Source organism: Colletotrichum graminicola (genome assembly GCF_000149035.1).
Source record: "Colletotrichum graminicola M1.001 genomic scaffold supercont1.1, whole genome shotgun sequence".
Classification (NCBI taxonomy): Eukaryota; Fungi; Ascomycota; class Sordariomycetes; order Glomerellales; family Glomerellaceae; genus Colletotrichum; species Colletotrichum graminicola.
Genome location: NW_007361005.1, coordinates 1,404,525 through 1,424,813, shown reverse-complemented (window position 1 = coordinate 1,424,813; position 20,289 = coordinate 1,404,525). Strand labels below are relative to the sequence as shown.

The 20,289-nt window shown below is 52.7% G+C and overlaps 8 protein-coding genes and 1 non-coding gene across 9 annotated transcripts; 7 read left to right on the top strand and 2 right to left on the bottom strand.

Moving 5' to 3' along the window:
* Positions 1–613: 613 nt before the first annotated feature.
* Positions 614–1,936, top strand: GLRG_00379 (C6 zinc finger domain-containing protein; the record flags this gene model as incomplete). The annotated part of the gene is made up of 1 exon (XM_008091064.1): positions 614–1,936. The coding sequence occupies one exon, from the start codon at positions 614–616 to the stop codon at positions 1,934–1,936; it is 1,323 nt and encodes a 440-aa protein (XP_008089255.1).
* Positions 1,937–2,151: 215 nt separating this feature from the next.
* On the bottom strand, positions 2,152–2,258 carry GLRG_13009. Its single transcript has one exon. It is a non-coding gene; the product is annotated as a tRNA-Met (tRNA).
* Positions 2,259–3,434: 1,176 nt separating this feature from the next.
* Positions 3,435–4,294, top strand: GLRG_00378 (uncharacterized protein; the record flags this gene model as incomplete). The annotated part of the gene is made up of 3 exons (XM_008091063.1): positions 3,435–3,824; positions 3,884–3,946; positions 4,004–4,294. 3 exons carry the CDS (start codon positions 3,435–3,437, stop codon positions 4,292–4,294), a joined length of 744 nt encoding a protein of 247 aa, XP_008089254.1.
* A 658-nt stretch (positions 4,295–4,952) lies between these two features.
* GLRG_00377 (uncharacterized protein) lies at positions 4,953–6,416 on the top strand (the record flags this gene model as incomplete). The annotated part of the gene is made up of 2 exons (XM_008091062.1): positions 4,953–5,049; positions 5,122–6,416. 2 exons carry the CDS (start codon positions 4,953–4,955, stop codon positions 6,414–6,416), a joined length of 1,392 nt encoding a protein of 463 aa, XP_008089253.1.
* A 2,482-nt stretch (positions 6,417–8,898) lies between these two features.
* On the top strand, positions 8,899–10,041 carry GLRG_00376 (ZIP zinc/iron transporter; the record flags this gene model as incomplete). Its single annotated transcript, XM_008091061.1, has 1 exon — positions 8,899–10,041. The coding sequence occupies one exon, from the start codon at positions 8,899–8,901 to the stop codon at positions 10,039–10,041; it is 1,143 nt and encodes a 380-aa protein (XP_008089252.1).
* Positions 10,042–10,843: 802 nt separating this feature from the next.
* On the top strand, positions 10,844–11,913 carry GLRG_00375 (ribosomal protein S19e; the record flags this gene model as incomplete). The annotated part of the gene is made up of 4 exons (XM_008091060.1): positions 10,844–10,876; positions 11,355–11,418; positions 11,492–11,797; positions 11,861–11,913. 4 exons carry the CDS (start codon positions 10,844–10,846, stop codon positions 11,911–11,913), a joined length of 456 nt encoding a protein of 151 aa, XP_008089251.1.
* Positions 11,914–12,940: 1,027 nt separating this feature from the next.
* GLRG_00374 (uncharacterized protein) lies at positions 12,941–14,437 on the top strand (the record flags this gene model as incomplete). Its single annotated transcript, XM_008091059.1, has 1 exon — positions 12,941–14,437. The coding sequence occupies one exon, from the start codon at positions 12,941–12,943 to the stop codon at positions 14,435–14,437; it is 1,497 nt and encodes a 498-aa protein (XP_008089250.1).
* A 1,561-nt stretch (positions 14,438–15,998) lies between these two features.
* Positions 15,999–16,688, bottom strand: GLRG_00373 (isoprenylcysteine carboxyl methyltransferase; the record flags this gene model as incomplete). The annotated part of the gene is made up of 1 exon (XM_008091058.1): positions 15,999–16,688. The coding sequence occupies one exon, from the start codon at positions 16,686–16,688 to the stop codon at positions 15,999–16,001; it is 690 nt and encodes a 229-aa protein (XP_008089249.1).
* A 393-nt stretch (positions 16,689–17,081) lies between these two features.
* GLRG_00372 (uncharacterized protein) lies at positions 17,082–19,740 on the top strand (the record flags this gene model as incomplete). Its single annotated transcript, XM_008091057.1, has 6 exons — positions 17,082–17,185; positions 17,234–17,752; positions 17,827–18,033; positions 18,096–18,364; positions 18,426–18,877; positions 19,159–19,740. 6 exons carry the CDS (start codon positions 17,082–17,084, stop codon positions 19,738–19,740), a joined length of 2,133 nt encoding a protein of 710 aa, XP_008089248.1.
* Positions 19,741–20,289: the final 549 nt, after the last annotated feature.

The window sequence follows — 20,289 nt, the reverse complement described above, 5'->3', positions numbered from 1 at the left end:
AAGGTATTGGATGCTGCTGTAAGATCTGAATTGGCCTAGTGCTTACACAGGATGCTGCTGCTGCCTAGTAAATGATTACCATGGTTTCTGCCCATGACGCTACGCACCAAGTTCTCGAATGTGCACGGCAACATTGCCATTCCTACTTCCTGACAGAGACACATTCCCAGCAGGCAATATGTTATAGAAACTCTCTTGTTTGAAGCAAAACAGACCTCGTCAATTGGAAACAAGAACCTGTTGCTGACTATGACGAGCCTTACCCCCTTTGTTGCCAAGTTCGCCCTCGACCACAGGCTGCCTCATATCAGGGCTAGCAAGCCTAAAGTGCGCACCGGCTGTATCACCTGCAGGTATGATAAGACGCCGTACCATTTCTGTTCTGGGCCTGCAGCTAAAGTTCGTTGATAGACGACGCCGTGTCAAGTGTGACGAAAGCAAGCCAGCCTGCTCGGTGTGTCTCAAGTATCAAGGCCGGTGCGAGGGGTACGAGGGTAGTAAGTCTCAAGAGGTTGGGTATCCATCTCGATATCAATATCGAACAATCCGCCCGAGGCTGGAACGCAAAGATGCCGAGAAAGCCTTTCCGAGAGAACCGAATTACACGTCTTGCATGTTTTCCAACCAACTAGAGAAGGATCACTTCGACTACTGGCTCGCCTTTACTGAGACCACGCTGCTTTTCCGTTCTGACCTCCTTACAAAAGTCATCCCACAGCTTTCCTGGCAGGATCCTGTAATCAAACATGCAGCTCTGGCGGTTGGTGCATCGGCTCTTAGCGGGACCACGCGAAGAGAGCGAATGCTGGGAAAGGGGAGATTCAACTCGGACGCTCTTATGCACTATGGAAAGGCTATGAAACTCTTGTTTTCGTCAAAAATGTCGCCCGAGAGAACGTTACTGGCATGCCTCCTGTTCATCACCTTTGAAAGTCTCCGAGGAAACAAAGTTGCGGGGCTAAGCCATATCAATCACGGCTCCCTCATTCTTGATCAGCATACTCCCCAGGGTGTTGATCCGGACCCCTTGCTTGATGAAGTCATGACAAGTTTCCAGCACTTTGGCCTTCAGTCTTGGAGCCACAGCGGCGCACATCCTAAGGAGACTGATATCCGGGTACCGTGGTGCTGCCGGGGGCGCAAAGCGAGATACGCTGTGCAAGAAATGCCCTCGGTCTTCGAGAGCCTGGAAATGGCTCGTCGGTGGTGGGATATCGTCAGACACCATCTCGAGCACCATGCACCACTGCAAACGGGATTTCGAGTAGAAGGAGTACGTTCTGGGAAGACCAAACAGGTGCCGCCGGATTACGCCTCGCCAGCGTCCCAGAAACGCATCCGAAGCTTCGTCCATTTCCTCGACGCCTGGGACCTGTCTTTCCAACCGCTCGCCATCAAAGCAGAGTCCGGGAAAACGGCCAACGCCGCGGACTATCTCAAGGCGCTCAACCTGAGAATTCACTACCTGCACATGTGGGCGTCCATACGTACTGTGGGGTGGACGGACTTCGAAGACATAGGCCGGATCACGCCCACCTTCCTCGATATCGTCGCGCTCAGCCGGGAGCTTCTTCCAGCGCAGGCCACCCGGCAGCTCCTCGTGCCGAACGGCGAGATCTTCACGTTGGAAGACAGCCCGACGTGGCCTCTCGGGTCAGCCTTCCTCATGTGCCAGGCCAGTGAAGTGAAGGACGAGGTCGTTCGGCTGTTCAAGGAGTATCCTAGACGTGATGGTCTTTGGGACACACATGGGTTTCTGCTCATGATTGAGTGGCTGAACGAGATGTCATCGGCCGGCTATGCCCTCGATGAGCAATGCCATATTGCTGATTGCAATGTCGTCTTCCGCGAACATTCAGTCATGCTCGAGAAGAGACTTTGGAACCCCGCAAAGTCGAAATGGAAGCATAGCGGCATCAGCTTCAATATTCTTTAAGCCTTGGGCGAAAAACAGTACTACGTAGATCAGTGTTGCTAAATAAGGAAAGAGTCCCTATCATAGCCTAGGAACTGACCCCCGGTCATCAAGTCCGAGGGATGGATGGATGTCTTACATTCATGCGGCCTGGTCGGACAAATGATGATAATACCATGATCAACATGAATATATAACTGATAGAGTAAGCAAACAAAAATGTAAAAGTAATTCACTGTCCCTGGCAAGGCTCGAACTTGCGACCTTTGGATATCCCTACCTAGAGGTACGGTCATATTGATGTAATATGAGACCAACGCTCTACCGACTGAGCCACAGAGACTGTGTGCGTGCTGGACAGGACGGGTGGAAGATGACAAGAAGGGGCCCATCGTGGACGGAGGGAGAGGACCACAGAGACAATTAGTGGATGAGGTGGATGCCCTGGATTATCGTCTTGTGTACGGATAGGGCAACCGAAGCCCCTCCATGGATCCACTACGTAGCACTTGGATGCAGAAATCGGGCCCGAGAATAACAGCACGAAGGCGTCAGAGTGGCCGAATGTTGAATAGGCTTGTTGCTTATAACTCGATTTTGTTATGACCTCCAAAGATGGACAATGGGAATAGTTGAGAGTCTGGGTTGTTTGATTCGTGGCCGTGATTGCCAAGCCCGATGCTTCTGGACATTTTGATCGCTTGCCCGCGCGGATTGGGCAATACGTTTGAAATCACCACCCAGATGGACGTAGACTAGCAAAAGAAGAGCGGTGATTTGATAGCGAGGCCAGCAGTCTCGCTTTGGTTCTAATCTGAGGGTTATCGGGCTGGGCTCCCCCGAGATTACCGGCCCCGGTCTAAAATTTCCAATCTAGGCAATCGGAGCCGTGGCCTACTATCCGACGGTCGGCGGGGCGAGACTGTTCAACCCTGGCGACGGGTTTACTGCGGAAGGGAGACCAGATCTTGCAGTTGATAGATAAGGTGCTGCTTTGGAGAGCCCAGTCTGGAGGGCGCACGCATGCATTCCTAAATGCCAGGGATTCTTGGCTCATGCAAGATCATTCCTGATGAGGAAGCCACAATTCGAACTCTACAGTAATGTTCCTTCAACAACGAAGTCCCTTGGCAGACCCGGCTTGAGAAGTAACCAGTAGCAGAACACCATTTTGCATGCTCTTGACAATGGTTGCAGCAGCACCCTTCCATTAGCAATTATATGGGCTTGGGGTCTCGTGGATGTCTTAAGTGACCGATGCCGGAGATGGTGTGGGACGTCCCTCCGATGTTAGCCGGAACACCTTGCCGGGGGTTACGGAGGTCAGTGTTGGCCTTCCGAAACCCCAAGCACAACGAGCTAGGAAAGCGACCACAGCTTGCTATCTTTCTTATCAGCCAATATCCCCCCCCTCCCCCTTTTCATCGCTACAGCCCGATAACCCAAGTTCAACGTTTCATTCTCAGCAGACACCGGCGGAGTCACCAGAAGTCAGAAGGAATTCCAGTTCACTGTAGCAATGGGATCACTTCCGCAAAGCAACCCCTTGAGGGTCGCCATCGTGAAGGCCTATGAGATCGATGAGCCAAAGCACAGAGGCATGCTGCAGTCATTTCGTGACAACATCCTGCAGCAGGTGCCCGATGCAGTCATCAACGCATACAGGCCGATGAATCAAGATGGGCATCTACCGAACCCTGCGAACTACGACCTCGTCATTATAACTGGTGGGCTGAGCAACTTGTGCCAGGCGACGTTTGAGCCATGGGTCAACACGACTCTCGAGTGGATTCGGCAGGTAGTGTCACAGCAGCACATCACCAAAACAAAGCTCCTCGGTATTTGCTGGGGTCACCAAGCAATCGCAACCGCGCTTTCAGGAAGTATTGGAAGCTTTGAGCATCCAAGGGTATGTACTATGCAATCTACGTTCTTCTCGGCAGTCCGGACTAATGAATTGCTGCATAGGTTGGCGTACAACACCTCACACTGAATGATAACGGAAAAGAGATGTTTGGGAGGGATACATTAGTACGTCAGGGACATTTTCTGTAACATTACAACTGATGCTAACGACCCGCTACAAAGAAACTCACCAAGTTCCACAGGCGCTTTGTCCAACAGGTTCCGGATGGCTTCAAACCAATGGCACCCGACAACGAAATCCTTTTTTCCGACTCGGGGCTTGTCTTGTCTCTCCAAGGACACCCCGAGATCTACGGGGAGCTGTCTAGGCAGCTTTTCGAGACGAATGTGCCATATTACAGAGCTACCTTGCCCACCGAGGAGGACCTGCAGCGCTACTACTCGGAGATGTCCTCAAGTGAAGAAGATGCGAAACTGATTTTCCGAAAGATAGCGGACTGGGCCCAATCTTGACAGGAATAGAACACGTTGGCCAAACGCCAAATGGCTGCTCGGCTCTGTCTCTATGTAGTAATATTATCGGGATAGAGATTTACATTATACATAATGCCCCCAGAAGTGTTTAGCCGCCACTGTGGCTGGTATATGACCATAGTTATTTCGACAGAGGAAATCTGTAGGCCAACACATAAAAAATGGAAACAGAGACTAAAAGATTCTTGTAGAGCCACTTGACTATGATGTCGTATGGTTCTGCCTAACGGAGGTTGTCATGTAAAAATGGACGCGTAGCATATTGTGTAAATTCCACTCCAGCACTGATGCAAAACCCGTCAACGCAGTAGCGAGTGTAATAACCCAAAATACATAGAAGATACCTCTGACATGACAAGAAGAGTGAGAAGACATAAGCCGGGATCAGTGTAACCGAAAATATCTTAATCGGTACGTTTCTGATATTCAGTTTCCTGCAGACCAATCTGCTTACATAAGCAAACGATACATTCAGACCCGCCTTGAATGGTCGATTGCCGTAACTTTGAGACGGCACATTGTCAATGCAGCTTTCGACGTCGAACAGGCCTTGCGCACTTCAGAACCAAATGTCCCTGACGCAATAGCACATGCCGAGCACGTTGCTCAGTAACGTAACCCTGCAAATCCGCCCACCATGCGCGAGTTCATGAGCTACGTCCAGAGCGCGTTCTATGAGGCGACTGGCTGGAACCGCGACAACTCGTACTCGTCGCTCAACGCAACCGCAGATTGTACGCTTGATGTTGGCGCAATTGGATGCTCTTTGCTAGATGAATAATGGCTGACGTGCGAGTCACTGGCAGCACTCCTCAAATTCCCGACGCCGCAAGGCCTACGCCTCACGCTCTCCTCCCTCGCGACCCCTCACTTCGCGACCTCGTATCAGCTTGGCTCCGTAGGCGTCGTCGACGGCTCCATCTCCTACTTGTACTCGTCTGTGCCCCTCCGCGCGCATCTCACCCCGCAATCCAATGCCATCCCATTGCCGGCGCTGCTGCGCTCCTATCGCCCGCTCGCCGATCTTCCGCCCCGGCCCGATAAGAGAACATATCCCCTGCTCAGCCCAGCTGCTGCCTCGCTGCTGTACGGCCGCCTCTACCTCCCGGAGTCGATGCTCGAAGCGCTCGTTGTCAAGCGGATCTCTCCGGCGCTGCAGCTCCAGGTCAGCGCTGTGTCGGGCAAGTTCTTGCGCAACGGCGGTACGCTTCTCGGACTGGCCCAATACGATGTTGGCAGGTACGCCATTGAGGGTCTCGGATCGTCAGACGGTGGGCTACTGGGATTTCGAGGTGTCTACAACTTTGGCGGGGATGCGGAAAATAACCAGCCGTCTCAGTCACGGTCGACCGGCCGGCTGAATGGGAAGCCGATCGGGCTCAGCGACGAGACAAAGGAGCGCATCTACGGGCGTTTCAGCGCCGGCGGAGAGATATACTACGGCACATTGAACAAATCCGGTGGAATCAGCTTCGGGGGCCGCTTTGCCACGCTGCCAGAGCATCGAGGGACGCCTTTAACGGCGACGCTGACGATCAACCCCCTAATGGGCAATATCAGCGCCAGCTACGCTGTTGTGGCGGGCCAGCACTGCAGCCTCGCGACGCGCATGGACTTTAACGTGTACAGTTACGAGAGCGACTGGTCCGTGGGCATGGAGCTGTGGCGCAAGAATCTGACCCGCAACATCGAGCCCGCGCTCTCCGCCGAGAACTTTGTCCAAAAAGAGCGGAGCTTCCAGGCGAAGCTGGAATGGAGGCTGGACGAGCCGGAGGCCCTGCCCAAACCTGTGAAGCCAATCTCCGAAAAGGAACGGAAAGAGAAGCCGAAGGAGCGCAGCTTTCAGGCCAAGATGGAATGGAGACTGGACGACCCTGATCTGGATGGGACGGAATCGGGAGATGGCGGCACGCCGCAGGCGACGGGCGTGGACGAATACGGCAGTGTCATCAAGGCACGGCTGGACCAAAACATGAAGATCGGCGTCCTGTGGGAAGGCCGGTTCAAATCTTTGCTGTTCAGCCTAGGGAGCGCCATCGACTTGCGCAAGCTTGATTCGCCGTTCCGCACAGTGGGTGTGGAAATCCAGTTCTCTTCATGACGGACCGCGGCATCGGAAGCCCACTGACAATCCTCGCGATGCGACGCTGGGCCCGAAGCCTCGAGCATAACCTCGTGCAGCTAGGGCGCAGCATGACCCTTCGGCAATCTGCTATAGGGTAGCAATAGCACCACCGCTTGCATGAGCGAGTGTGATCCGGTACCTGTGTCGCGGCCACGGGTCTAGTGGGCGCGACCCAAGTTGGCGTCGTGGCTATTGATGCAGGACGGTCTCGTGAGAACCTTGACGGTTGCATCAGGTGGGAGAAAAGAATGCAACGTCGCCCGGGCCGTTGGCTATCTCAGGGAACCCACGTTGAAAGCACATCAAGGAGGCAAGGAGGAAAAAAGTCGGACAGATGTCCCGCGCCACGATGGCTTGTGAATAAAGGACTAGTACAGCTTCTGGGTTGTTCTCCATCACAGGACCGCCGATGGAGGCGCGCGTGCCCGGCTTGGCTGACGCTTGGCTAGCGAGACATGGCTTAGCCAAGCTTTCTCAGCTATGAGATAGGCGACGACGAGGCGGCATCTCAGTTGCCAACGTCAAGGGATCGAGTGGCCATTAATGAGAAGCATAATGAGGCAGGTCCATCTTGGATAGTGTCATTTTCGATGGGTGGAGCAAATGCCACCAAACCGTTGCGCAAGCCTTGGAGAAATGCAGAGGCAGCATCTCCGGCGACGGCTTGCTTCCCAGAATCAATATAAAATGAACCATAATTCTTAAAACCTAGGTAATTCAAACAAGGTACACCCAAGCCCCAACTCACTCTGATGGAGTGCACGGTATAAGCGACTGTGGCCGCCATACCCGTGTCAGCTCATCTATGCATGTAATATGGCCGATGATAGCTGGACAGCATTCATTTGTGGCCAACTTGGATTTGTTGCGCGCTTGTCTCTCCGACATCAGAATGGGGGACCTTGATGGTTAAGCTAACTACGTAGTGTGGCATGGAGAACCTTGATGGTCAACATGACAGCCAATGGTAGAAGCAGAATCTGAGGCTGACGGGTCAGCCGAAGATTAGCGCGATGGAGCAGGGATGGAGCCAGTTTCGGGATGCCAGCGAACTGGGAAGGAATGTGCGCTGATGAACGATTGAATCAAGGTTTTTGTTTTTTCTGGATGCTGTTACCTACTGTTCTTAGGGACGCCGCGCGACAAATCAAATCTTTTTTATTGTTATTTTTATAGTTTTCCCGGGTATAATGTCTTATTCTGTTTTGGTAAAACACCGAATGTGTACTGGCAGCAAGCGGAGGCATGTAAAGATTGCGGATCTGATGACGCGATATCCCTCCTTGACATTTGACGAAAGCAGAAAGAAGCTGCTGCGACAGGATAGTTGCTTCTATCGGCGATAAGAACAGTAAGGTAACGTGAGGTGAGGTAAGAGCAAGTGAGATGCGGGAGAGTGGACCCGAATCTACGGTTGGGCCATCAAGGTTCTCATTCTTCCATTTGCGCAACCGCTCGTCCCGTGTCCCTGCTCCCGGTCCTTCACTACCAAGTGCCAACCTTCGCGGTCTGACAGCAGAATCAAGATCAGCCGCCGGAACTCTATCTAACTGCCTTCCGATGACTTCCCCCTTCTCACTCTTAGAGTTCGGCTCTTCTTTCCCCAGTAGCTGTGATATCTCGTCCTAAACCGTTAATAATTACCTACCTAAACCTCATTACCGCCGCAGACTCTTGTCAGTCGGGAAGAAAAAGAGGCAGGTAACTGATACAGCGAGCTCGGAAAACTACAGAAAACCGGTCAAGTCGACCAAAAAAGATACACTCGGTCTCCCATCTGCAGGTTGCCGACTTCCCGACCCTTTTGTGGTTCTCGTCGTCGAGCCCCCTTGTGCCCAAGCGGGGTGTCCCTCTGTCTTTCTTATGTTCTCCTGACCCCCGTTCGCGACTGACCGATCGACCATCCGGGTTCCCGACATACCTCCCCTCCACCCTCAAAAGACTTTTTTATTTTGCATTCTTCTCTTGCTGCAGCAAGTACCCTCCCCCATTGCCCTTGGCACACCTTATATACTGTTCGTCGCCTGCCCCAGAGCCTCACATCCCCTCCCACCTACCAAGACGCCAAGCTGCGAGCCGAGACCTGCGAGGATCCATTTTCAAGAGCCTCCCCCCCGCCCTACGACCCGCGACTGACCGCACCCACTACCCCCAATCGCGGCGCCTCTTCGACGAATTCGGCATTCTTGTCTTGAACTGACACTCGCGGGTACACCTGGTCGACATTCGAAGCATCGTCTCGTGGACGCAAAGGTCCCAAAGCCCACCGTCTTGTCGGCATACCGTCACCATCTCTGTTCGACAAAGTTCAACGTGTGTGACCCTTTTGCGGCGTCTCGCTCCTCCGAGCCGCTACCTATTTCCGACTGCTGCTCTCTAGAGATCAACGCACACCAGAGTCTTAGAGCAAACCTCTGGCGTACCCCATTTTACGGAATCTGCAAGAATATCAGCAATCATGAATCCTTTAGAAATTTCCGCAGTGAAGCTCCTCGCCCTCCGTCAGGATGAGGGTGCTGGAGCCGACGAGGCCGTCAACGCGTGCGGCGCTGCCGCCGTCGACGTGAGCAACATGCCCCTGCGTATCGCCGCTATCTTCGTCATCCTCATCGCCTCGCTTTTCGGTAGCTTCCTGCCCATCTGCCTGGCCCGGACCTCCAGGATGCACGTTCCCAAGATGACATTTTTCATCTTCAAGTATATTGGTACCGGCGTCATCATCGCAACCGCTTGGATGCATCTTCTGTCTCCCGGCGTCGAGGCCCTGCACAACGAGTGCTTGGCACCCATGCTCGGTGACTACGACTGGGCCTTCGCCATCGGTCTGATGACCGTCATGGTTATGTTTTTGATCGAAATGGTGGCATCTAACCTTGCCTCTTCCGCCTTTTCTCACGGTCATGACCACGACCTGGGACAGGGCCCTGTTGCAGTCAAGTCCAACGAACAAACAACCGAAAGCGATGCTTGTCCGCACGAGATCGGCGACGCTGAGAGGGGCAACGGCTTCATTGACCCCCAGAAGGTGCCTGGACTCCCTGACGATGTCAGCTACCCTCCAGGCGGAAGAGACCACCTTGGCCACGCTCGCGATCATAAGGAGGGAGACAGCCACAGTGGTCTCGCTGGCCAGCTGATCGCCATCTTCATCCTCGAGTTTGGCGTCGTGTTCCACTCCATCTTCATAGGACTTGTCCTCGCCACCAGCGACGAGCTCGTCGTTCTTCTCATCGTCCTGACCTTCCACCAGTGCTTTGAGGGTCTCGGTTTGGGCTCCCGTCTGGCGACTGCCGACTGGCCCTCCCACGGACGCTGGTGGCCTCACATCCTTGCGACCATCTATGGCCTCTCGACCCCACTTGCCATTGCCGTTGGTATTGCTGCTAGGCCGAGCAGCGCCCAGACGCAGACTCTCGTCAACGGAATCTTCGACTGTATCAGTGCCGGTATTCTGATGTACACAGGTTTGGTCGAGTTGCTGGCGCACGAATTCATGTTCAACCCGCAAATGAGAAACTCGCCGCTCAAGGTGCAGCTCTTCGCTTTCGGCTGCGTCGCTCTCGGCGCCTGCGTCATGGCTATCTTGGCCAACTGGGCTTAGGCTTAACATGTTGGCCGCAATGGCCGTTGTGCGGATTAGAATTGGAATCTCCTTTTGAGCGGCGTGTCATGGGTAACGGAAAAAGAATGGGAAGGTAATGGTATTTGGGCCTGTGAGCCTGCCTTGTTTGCACAGCGGGGTATTCCACTTTAGAGGCATTTTGGATTTTTGCATGAGAAGAAGCTGTTGCATGGCGCCTGTCAAACCTACACAGTAATTATGTCTATAGAAGGAATCGATTACGATTCGGTCCCAATGCCAGAGGTATCATTGGTTATGTTGTGTTTGTGTTAGTGATCAGCCCAATCGTGAATAGGACGGCATGCAAACCGGGTAAGGGTCAATCTTCCGCACGGAATTATATCCGAAGGATAATGCTTAGACGGCGTCTCGAATGCTTCATAGCTGGACTTCAGACAAGAGAGCATCAAATCAACTGGTGGGGTCTTGAGGCAAAAGAATCAAAAGATCTGAACCCGATGTTGAACCCCACATGAGGCGGGCGGACCCCACCGCACACCATTCGAGTCAAGCGCAAGCGAACACTTAGGTAATCCAGGTGAGGCTTCGGTGACTGTTTCAACCAAGTATTTTTTTTTAATAGCACGTGATGCCCCGCTCCCACCCAGGGCAGGAAAACCCTGCACCAAGGCTCGCAATTAACACCAAAAATTTCCATCGAAACGCCCGCCTTGCGACGATTTTCCCGACCGACCGACCGACCTCATCGCCCACTTCCATCGCCCAGCGCCCGCACCCAAGTCCGCCCCTCTCCCTCACTACCCCAATCAATACCGCAAAAATGGCCGGTGGAATCAACGTCCGCGATGTCGATGTAGGTTAACACCACACTTGCCCAGAGACTCTCTCTCGAAGCGAAAACAAAAAAAGGACTAGTTCGAAGTCTCGAATTGCAATCTTTCGACCGTTCCGTACCTCCGATGACACCGCGCTGTCGCCTCGAAAGCCCATGAGCCACCCGCACATCCACGCACGCACACGTCGCGCTTCATCACCGTGACCACGAGTTTCGTTTCGGCCTCGCTTCCGCGCCCGCAAATCTTGCTCACAATGAGGAGTTGAGATATACCCCATTATGCATTTTGCGGCTGTCGCCATAATGACGCGCGGAAGCAGAGAGGCGGCGAGCAGTGTACGAGGAGCGACAGGCTTTCGAGGACAAACGGTAACCCGGCGAGGGGGATACGAAGGAAGAACACATGGATACAATTTGAGGAAACGGAGCAGGCGCGAGGGAGTCGAAAGACTTCTGATGACGGAATCATGCTAATTGGTTGTTTTTCTTCGGGCAGGCGCAGAAGTTCATCAACGCGTATGCCGCTTTCTTGAAGCGTCAGGGCAAGCTGCCCATCCCCGGTATGTATAATCCTGCTCACACGACACGAGCCCTCGTCGGCCTTGGGAGCTCATGGCTAACCTCCCTGTTCAGGTTGGGTTGATATCGTCAAGACCGGCCCCGCCAAGGAGCTCCCCCCCCAGAACATTGACTGGTTCTACGTCCGTGCCGCCTCCGTCGCCCGCCACATCTACCTCCGCAAGACCGTCGGTGTCGGCCGCCTCCGCAAGGTCCACGGCTCCGCCAAGAACCGCGGTGTCCGCCCCTCCCACCATGTCGACGCCTCCGGCTCCGTCGACCGCAAGATCGTCCAGGCCCTGGAGAAGATTGGCGTCCTCGAGCAGGACGAGGAGAAGGGTGGCCGCCGCATCACCCAGTCCGGCCAGCGTGACTTGGACCGTGAGTTTCCCCCCTGCGCATACTTTTGCGTTTCCGAATTGGAGTATTGACACCCCCCACCAGGTATCGCCCAGACCACTGCCGAGGCTGAGGAGGAGGAGGAGGATGACGAGTAAATTATTCCCAACCCTCGTGCATATTACTCATAAAAATGAAAAGCTTGTGGTTAAAATTGAGGTTCTTCCGGGTCATGGCTACGGCAACATAAAAAGGGCATTGGGTTAGGCGTCTGAAAATGGATCACGGGTTTCATGATTGACCACCACATTTGGAACCGCACCCAAATTCAAGTTCCGTCTTCACCTGGTGCTTTGTCGTACTCGCATTGTTATCCTGACATGTAGTTCTGCGTGCCGTCAGAATCCACGCCCTGGACCTTGGTCATCTCCCGCTGTCATGTTGGTCATGAAGTGATGCCGCTGTACCTTTCTTTCTTGCCTGCTTTCCACACGCGTCTGTGATTCACTGGCGGCCCTCCTTCTCATTTATTTTGATCCTTCCCAATCCCACGACGGCCGTCATCATCGACACATCACAAAAGGCCTCACTCATAACCTCCAAATATCTCACCCAGGTCCTGCCTTCCTCACGGTCGCTCCTGCCCTTTTCTTTCAACCGCCCAGTCATTTCACTTTACTTCATCTTCATCATTTCCTACCGACTTTTCCCACTGAACCTATCTCGCCACAAAACCGCAGCCGCTGTAACGCGTCACCTTCACCGTCGTGTCAATATCTGGCGATATTTGCGCCAACCCATCTTCAACGCATCCTTTCTCTCCGCCAGCACAATTTGGGCAGGCGAGAACTAATGATCTCTCTGTCGGGTTGAACTTCAGTCTCTTTCTTCTTCAGTACCCCTCATTTCTTTGAAGGTCTCAATTATTCAACTCATCACCCGATTGTCGAGTCCAAACGTCGACCTCCTCTTCTCGTCCCGCACCCTCTCTCGTATCTCGAGCCTCTCTGCTGCTCAGCAAACGTTTACTCCAGAGAGACACGCCGCTCACCTTGAAACGTGTTTTCAGGTTTGTACCATTTCACTTGCTACCAAGTCTCACTTTCTCTTGGGTGAGCTCACAAAGTCTCACTTACTTACATCGTATCTTTAGATCGCCAACTATCAGTCACAATCCTCATCACAATGGCTTGTCAACCTAAAGGCCAAAGCCGGGTCGATCCCGATGGTGACATCGAGATCAAGGAAGAGAGTCCAGCTCCCGAGTCCGCATCCCTGGGCGACATTTTCGCTTCCGAAAAGTCCTGCGAAAAGATATTCTTTTTTAAGAGATTTTTCAACGGTCATCCCCGATTCGACGTCCTTCTCCAAATAGGAACAGGTAGTCTCCATCCAGGCACGAATAAGGCCGAATTCGCTGTCTGGGAGGCATGCGATGACATGTACATCTACCGGAAAGGCGGTGCGGAAATTAAGTTGTTGCAGTCCATCGGGAACGTGGAGTACGTGGACCCTACATCTTCAACATCTAAAGTCAAACATACCTTCGCCAAGAAGACGTGTGGGTTTGTTGGTACACGTGACTCTGACAGTCAGTTGCGGGTGCTCAAGCTTGCCGTCAGTGGCACTTCGTTTAAACCACGTCGGGAGGAGGACAAGAATGACTTCATCTTCCACGCTAAGTGGGCTACAAGAGTTAAACAATTCGCCAAGCGCATGAAGATAAATTTGCGTACGATATACGATGGGCATAACCAGAAAGCAACCCCAGATAATATCGGAAACTGGCGAGCCGGACACATCGAGAAGAAGCTGGCTACACACATTGTGTGGACTTTCTTGTCCAAGTTTCGACTAGTTAGCAAGACGCGTAAGGTCTTCCTGGAAGACTTCCGTCGACTTCGTCAGTGCCTGCGACAGAAGGGTCTCAAGCCCCATTTCGAATTGCATCTGAGCCGTGCGCCTTGTGGGACACCCCACAAGGCGGGACGGTGTGTTCCTTTTGTTCAAAAACTTGCTCAGCTTACAGGAATCAACTTTACGATACATTCCTGGGAGGAGAACATGATCCTCGATGGATCAGTCCCATCCAGACTGCCCCCCCGAGAAGTCAAAAAATTCGGACCTCAAGACGGAGCAGAAAGTTTTGGCGCCAACGATAGCGAGGATGAGGATCTAGAGGCGTTTCTCGATGAGGCTGAAGCCCAGACGAACATCGTCTTTGACGGTTTTGAGGAACCACTCAAAATCTCGGGCAGGGCTGCCCAAAACTTTGCCAATTCCATTCGCAGGTTCAAGCGTCAAGAGCGTGAAGCTGACAGCATCTTGAAACCCATGCCTCCCACCCCAGTCCTTGAGGACCCTTTCTGGCAGTCCAACCCATGGGAGCGTGCGCCAGCGTCTTCCCGAAGTCACTTCTGGGAGGACACAACCCCAGTCAGCTCTCGGCGGCGACAATCTATAACTTCTGAGGCTAGGCGGGGTCGGCGGGCTCGTAAGCTCGAGGCGAGACGGCGGCGTTCGGCTGCATCGGCCAGTGAGGTTACGCAGCATCCTGCAGGTAGGTCAAGTACTTTGAATTTATATGCTCGGGTGGCGACTGACGACGTGCTGGTAGAAGAAACGTCTGTGCTCGCGGGTCGCTTGGGCGGTCTACTCAACTCCAGCCAGCTACTGAGATAAAGACGCTGGGTTTTGTGGTTCGAGATGTGTCCTTTACAACCTCAAGGCCCGGCGAAGTTGTTGTTCAACCTACGAATCGGATGGGTTGGTTGAGACAAATGATGCGGGCTGAAAGAGGGGCAAGGTTTAGCCTATAGCTTTGGTATTGCGGGTTGTTTTACACTCTTCATGTCGAGTAGCGCGGGGTTGCTCATGTCACGGTTGCCTTGCGCAGCCTACGGTCGGAAAAGTTGCATGATGAAAGTCATGAGACGTCAGGATTAGCTAGTTAGGTTGGTTGTGCGGTAATATGGATGATTGCATGTCTTGGCGTAGCCAGACTACTTTCTTCGCTACAAATCCCATTGCAAAACAACCAGTACACATTGTTGCGCAGCTTCGCGGCATGCTTCCTGATAGGTAACTGAAAACATGATGTAGACCATGTGTATGCGCTGCAGTCCTTCCAGCGGTCGGTTGGTTGACTATAGTTTTTCAGTGGAAGAATGAATGGTGGCTCAGTACATGCGTCACGCACTGGTTTTGGTGGCCAGGGCTAATGCCAAACGCTCTTGTACTATGCGGGTTCAGGAAGTGCGCCTCTGTGCCAACGGAGTTGACTGGTGCGGTTCGCACTGATGGTGATTTACAGAAGCCAAGGTTGATACTTGTAATAATACAGTAATATATACAATATATGTAAAAGGCTTTTGTCGCCGATGGGGGGCACTGATTGTCCGGTAAGTGATGGGGATCCTGCGGTATGATTCTGTGGGATTTCCTTTTTCGGTTGTGCTGGTTGTGTTGCGTCTTACCGTATAAACAAACTGTCTGCCGAGCAAACTTCTCTTGATCGAAAAAGCGAGTTAGCGGGCTCTTACGCATCATTTGTCAGACTGTCGGACATTCTGTTCAATGTTAGAAATGATTCTTTCAATGTGTTTTCCTCCCGCCATTCTTCTTCTTTCAACAAGTGTGTTCCTGTTTGACCTCAAATGCAACCCGTTCTGGCTGCATACACGAGCGTGAGACGACCTAAAGTGAGGTATCTATCTGTGGGTCAGACAGTACATTTTTTGTGTGGCTTGCTGGCTCATCAGACCGTTGGACGCCCATCTGTCCAACCCAATCCGGCCAGTTGTCCAGGAGAGTCACGATCCCGCAGCAATTCATGCCGCACAAAAACAGGATACCTGCTTTCCAACACACATAACATGGGCATGATCCGCCGCTGTCCCGATTTTCCCATCTTCCATATTTATTTTCTTTTGCACTCACACCCAGGATATATTCGCAATTCATGTGAGGTATAACACTACCTCAAGACTGGGGTAGTGAAGATAACAATTACACGCAATTAGCCGCCTTTGGCGCTTCGAAAGGGACTTCTGCCAAACCCGAGTTTACCACATAACCCCTGCCACAAAAACTTCCCAGGCAGTTATCGTTTTTACAACCAAAACGCAGGACGGCAGAGCAGGCTCTCAACCCACCCCCCTGCAATTATAGAGGCTGCACTATCCTTAAGTATAGGCACCCGAGAAAGACCTAACAATGACCACTGTGAGGCTCTTCTTTCAAATTACATGACCCCAGGAATAAACCGCATAGTTCGAGTGTGCCACAGAACCCACTCGTCTCCAAAGGTCTTTCTCAACATCTCCTCTTCATCCATAACTCTCACCAAAACTTTCCTCGCCATGACCAGTACCATAACACCATAGCAAACCAGCCCCCATCCATTCAACCGTGCCTCTAGCTCCTGAGAAACCCAACAACCGACAACCCCGTCCCATCGGAACAAGTACGCCAAGTTTGCCAACAACACGAGGACTTGTCCCGTGTATCCCGGGTGCTGGATGTATCGGTAAACTCCCGTCGTCGTAAGACCGCTCGGCCTTGCAAGCTGGAACGTGAAATTCCCACCGAGCTGGGCGAAAGCCAAAAGCCGCAATGGGGCACCGATGCCAACGATGAGAAACAAACAGAGCGTCGTGTATTTGTTCCATTCGAAGAGTTTGCGATTAATGTTTTGCGGATGGCGACAGACGAGGTCGGTCTCGGAAGACGAGGACGCTACGACGGCGTGGCATGCGCCAACGGCCACCGTGACAAGTCGTCGGATGAATGAGACCTTGGGCGTCGCCCAGATGCCGAGCCGGTCCCTACCCCATGTTCGTTCCGCTTCGCGTGGGGCTCTGGAGCATAGTGCCGTGAGGATGCTGGCGACGACGACGGCCGTTGAGAAGGAGAGGGGTTGCCAGGAAGACATGGTCGTAGCACTGCGTTTGCTGTACCGGTTTTGGGAAATAGTTCCGAGACGTCGCTAGAAAATTGATCGATTTGGGTGATAAGAAACTACAGGATGATCGAGTGGGAAATGGAGGCTGAGATATATACACGTTTGTCTGAACCGACTTCACCGTGCGAACCTAGGCTGAGGCGGCGTTCGGAGAGTTGAACGCCGTCTGCGGTCGGCGTCCCGGCGTTCCGGCGTTCAATGCCGATCTATCCGATTGTGTTCCACCCTACCGTCCATGTCAACTCATAACTTGCGCTCACGATCCGTCGCCATCTCCGTCTCTGGCTGCCATATCCGGAATTTGACTGACTTGCAACATATTCCCTGGCATATGCCCTGTAGGAAAGCACCGCACGGAAGCACATGCAATCCCGCAAACGACACGCCCCGTACGGGACGGCTTGCTCTGAATGCTCACGAACCAAATCCCGCTGCATCGCAACTTCTCCGGGGTCGCCCTGTGAAAGGTGAGTCTGGGCCTGTCTCAATCCAACTCGATAACCAACATTCATCAGATGTCAGCGTCTGGGGAAGGATTGCGTCCCATCAAATCACAAGCGGACACAAAAGAGCACTGAGAACGACGAGCCGTCCCAGCCTAGTCAATTAGAGGCAAAGATTGATGGCTTGGTCTCGCTTATCACGAAAAACACCCATGAGACGCCTGCAGGATCAGTGTTCAGCTCAAGCCACATTTCGCTGCCAGTGACGCTGTCGCCGCAGGCTGACGGTGATTTACTCTCATATATCAACGAAGTCTCCTCATCAATCAACGACGAGGACGTCCTTTCACATTTCAAAAAAGCTCATCACCCACACCTGCCCTTCCTATCCCTCCCATCTGACTCACCCCCAAGCTCCCTGCGCCAAGAAAGGCCCTTCCTTTGGCTCTGCCTCGTCGCCGTCTCCGAAAGTCACACCCTCCCACAAGCCGCCTTCAACGACAAAGTCCGAAGGATAGTAGCACAACGTATGGTCCTCAATCTAGAGCGAAATCTAGAGCTCCTCCAAGGCCTTCTGGTGTGCATAGCATGGTACGCTCCCCACACCAACCCTTTCATCACCAGCCACCATCTCATACGTTACTAACGATGGGTCCACTCTCAAGGGGCAACTTCCAAGTCCATCAGCGCCCGTTTCTGACCCTCTTTACCCAGCTTGCAAACACAATCGTCTTTGATCTGGGTTTAAACCAGCCGCCGCAGATTATTCCCGAGGCAATGCTGAGGTTGACCATCCATCGGCCATGGGTATCTGGGACCCGCACGGTCGAGGAGCAAAGGGCCGTGGTTGCGTGTTATTATCTCAGCTCCATGTAAGTTCACATCTTTCCCTTCTGACGAAGGTGAAGGAATTTGCTGGTAATATGAGAACCAGCGTATCGTCGTACATGCGTCGAACAGACAGACTGCTGTGGACGCGGTACATGAGCACCTGTCTTGACGACCTCACAATCAGCGGTACACCTGGTGATGCCGCACTCGTATATGTGGTTAAGATAAGTAGAATCCTTGACAGGGCATTCTACTCCCCTCCAAACTCGCAGATGCCAGTCCTGGAAACCCCAGCAGACTTCGTCGCTGCGGCGTTGCAAACCGAGCTGGAAAAGCTCGCCACAGAGGCCCCTTATCCCGTGGAAAGTCCCGGTAATGATTTTCTCAGTCCTTTGAGAAAGTACCGATCTCAGTAGCTGACACATGAGCGCAGTTATAGCATGCCACCACACCTACGCCTCGTTTGCGATCTCGGAATTCACCCTCACTCTCCCCTCTCCAGACCCACAGCATCTCTACACCACATACGAGGCCCTGAAATCCTACTTTAACGCCTTCCTTTCCTTCCAACCAAGCGAGTACTCAGGTTTTACGCTAGCGGAGCTGTACCAGACGATGCATGCAGCCCTCTCGCTGCGGAAACTCTCATCCCAGCTCACGACACAGATGTATGACAAGCAGCGCGTAGAGAAGCTTGCAGACTGGTATCAGCAGGTGATTCGCAACCTTGGAGATGCGTCGATGCATCCCGGAGCAAAGAGAGATGGGAAGTCAGCAGTGTTTCGCAAGTTAGCTAGCATGCTGGAGCCTTTTACTTGGGAAAGTGGCGAAGGGCTTGGACGGCAGGGTGACAATGAGCTTAACATTGACGGAATTACAAGTGAGGTATTTCTTAGTGAGGAGTGGTTAGGGATAGCGGATCAATTTGGATGGGCATTATAAGGAGTTCGTCCGTCTCTAATATTTTCAGTAAGTGGGTTATTCTTCCATAACTATAAGCAAGGGGTGGTCTTTGTTGGTTAGTGCTCATTAGGTTGTAACACTGATGACCCCTCTACTCTCCTAGCTAGGTCTAGTAGCCTCTATCTACCCAAACATCTAGGCAGATGTCTTGATTAAAAATTACCATGACTACAGGTAACAAAACCCTTTGCTAAAAAAAGTAGCTTACTGTTACTGGAATTCCATCGTACATCGACGGCATGATGCAGCCGCCAGCGGCAAACCAGCAATACGTGAAATGGAGTGGCATAGCTGACCGGCTGAGTGTCAAGCCGGACGACTACAAGGGAGTCATCAGCCAGCACGCGCAAAACAGCATCAACGCCCCCATCAACAACACAAAGTATGGTGTCAACTCGGTTCTCCAGGGCGGCGAGTACCTCATGCGTAGCAAGAGCTTCACGCAAGATGACGTCGAGAAGTGGATGTACAAGACTGGCAGTATCAATGCAATGGGCCTGATACTACAGGCGCAAAACGTCTACATCACTCTCACCTTCAACCTATCGAGTTATAGTATTGGAAAGTACTACACGGGCGCCTTCTTCTGTCAGCGGCAGCCCAAATGCGCTCCCCGGATCCTGTACCTGAACACTATATCGCGTCCCAGCTTCAGGAAGCCTACAATCTTCCCAAGGAGGACATTTCCCTCGGGCACACCAAGTGCCTCGACACGCACGGCCACAAGCAGCTATATAACCCCTGGGAGGCGGTATCATCAAGTGGCGCCCTTTTGGATCTATTGACGCCATGCAACTTCAATATCAACGTTTGTAACATGGATGTAGCAGACAATGACCTGTATGGGCCTACCGAATACACAGAGGTAGAGAATAAGTCGGATTGGTGGTGTGACTTACAATGAATGACTTGGGCATAATGATAGACTACTAGAATAGGGCGATATAAACACGTGCCGGACAAGCTAGCAATGATTAGTCAATTGCACAGTTAGCCGCATGTGGCGCTTCTTAGGGACGTCTGCTAAACGCGTTTTTGCCCACATGACACCCTGCCAGAAACTTCCTGGAAAGTTATGGTTTCACGTCCAAACGCAGGGTGGCAGGGCAGACTCTCAATTCCCCTCCTTGCATACTTGTAAAACTCACACATGGGTTTCCCCAGCTTAGCTGCAGGGTCAGAAAGGCCCCGGCGCGCAGCTAAAGGCGTCTCACGGGGCGAACGACGTGCAGCCGGGGAAACGACTTCGTTTCGGCGCTGCAAGGATCACTTAGCGCAACACAAGCAACGGATACTGCTAACGTTGTAAGCTGAGGAGCAGCTTTTATCTGCCC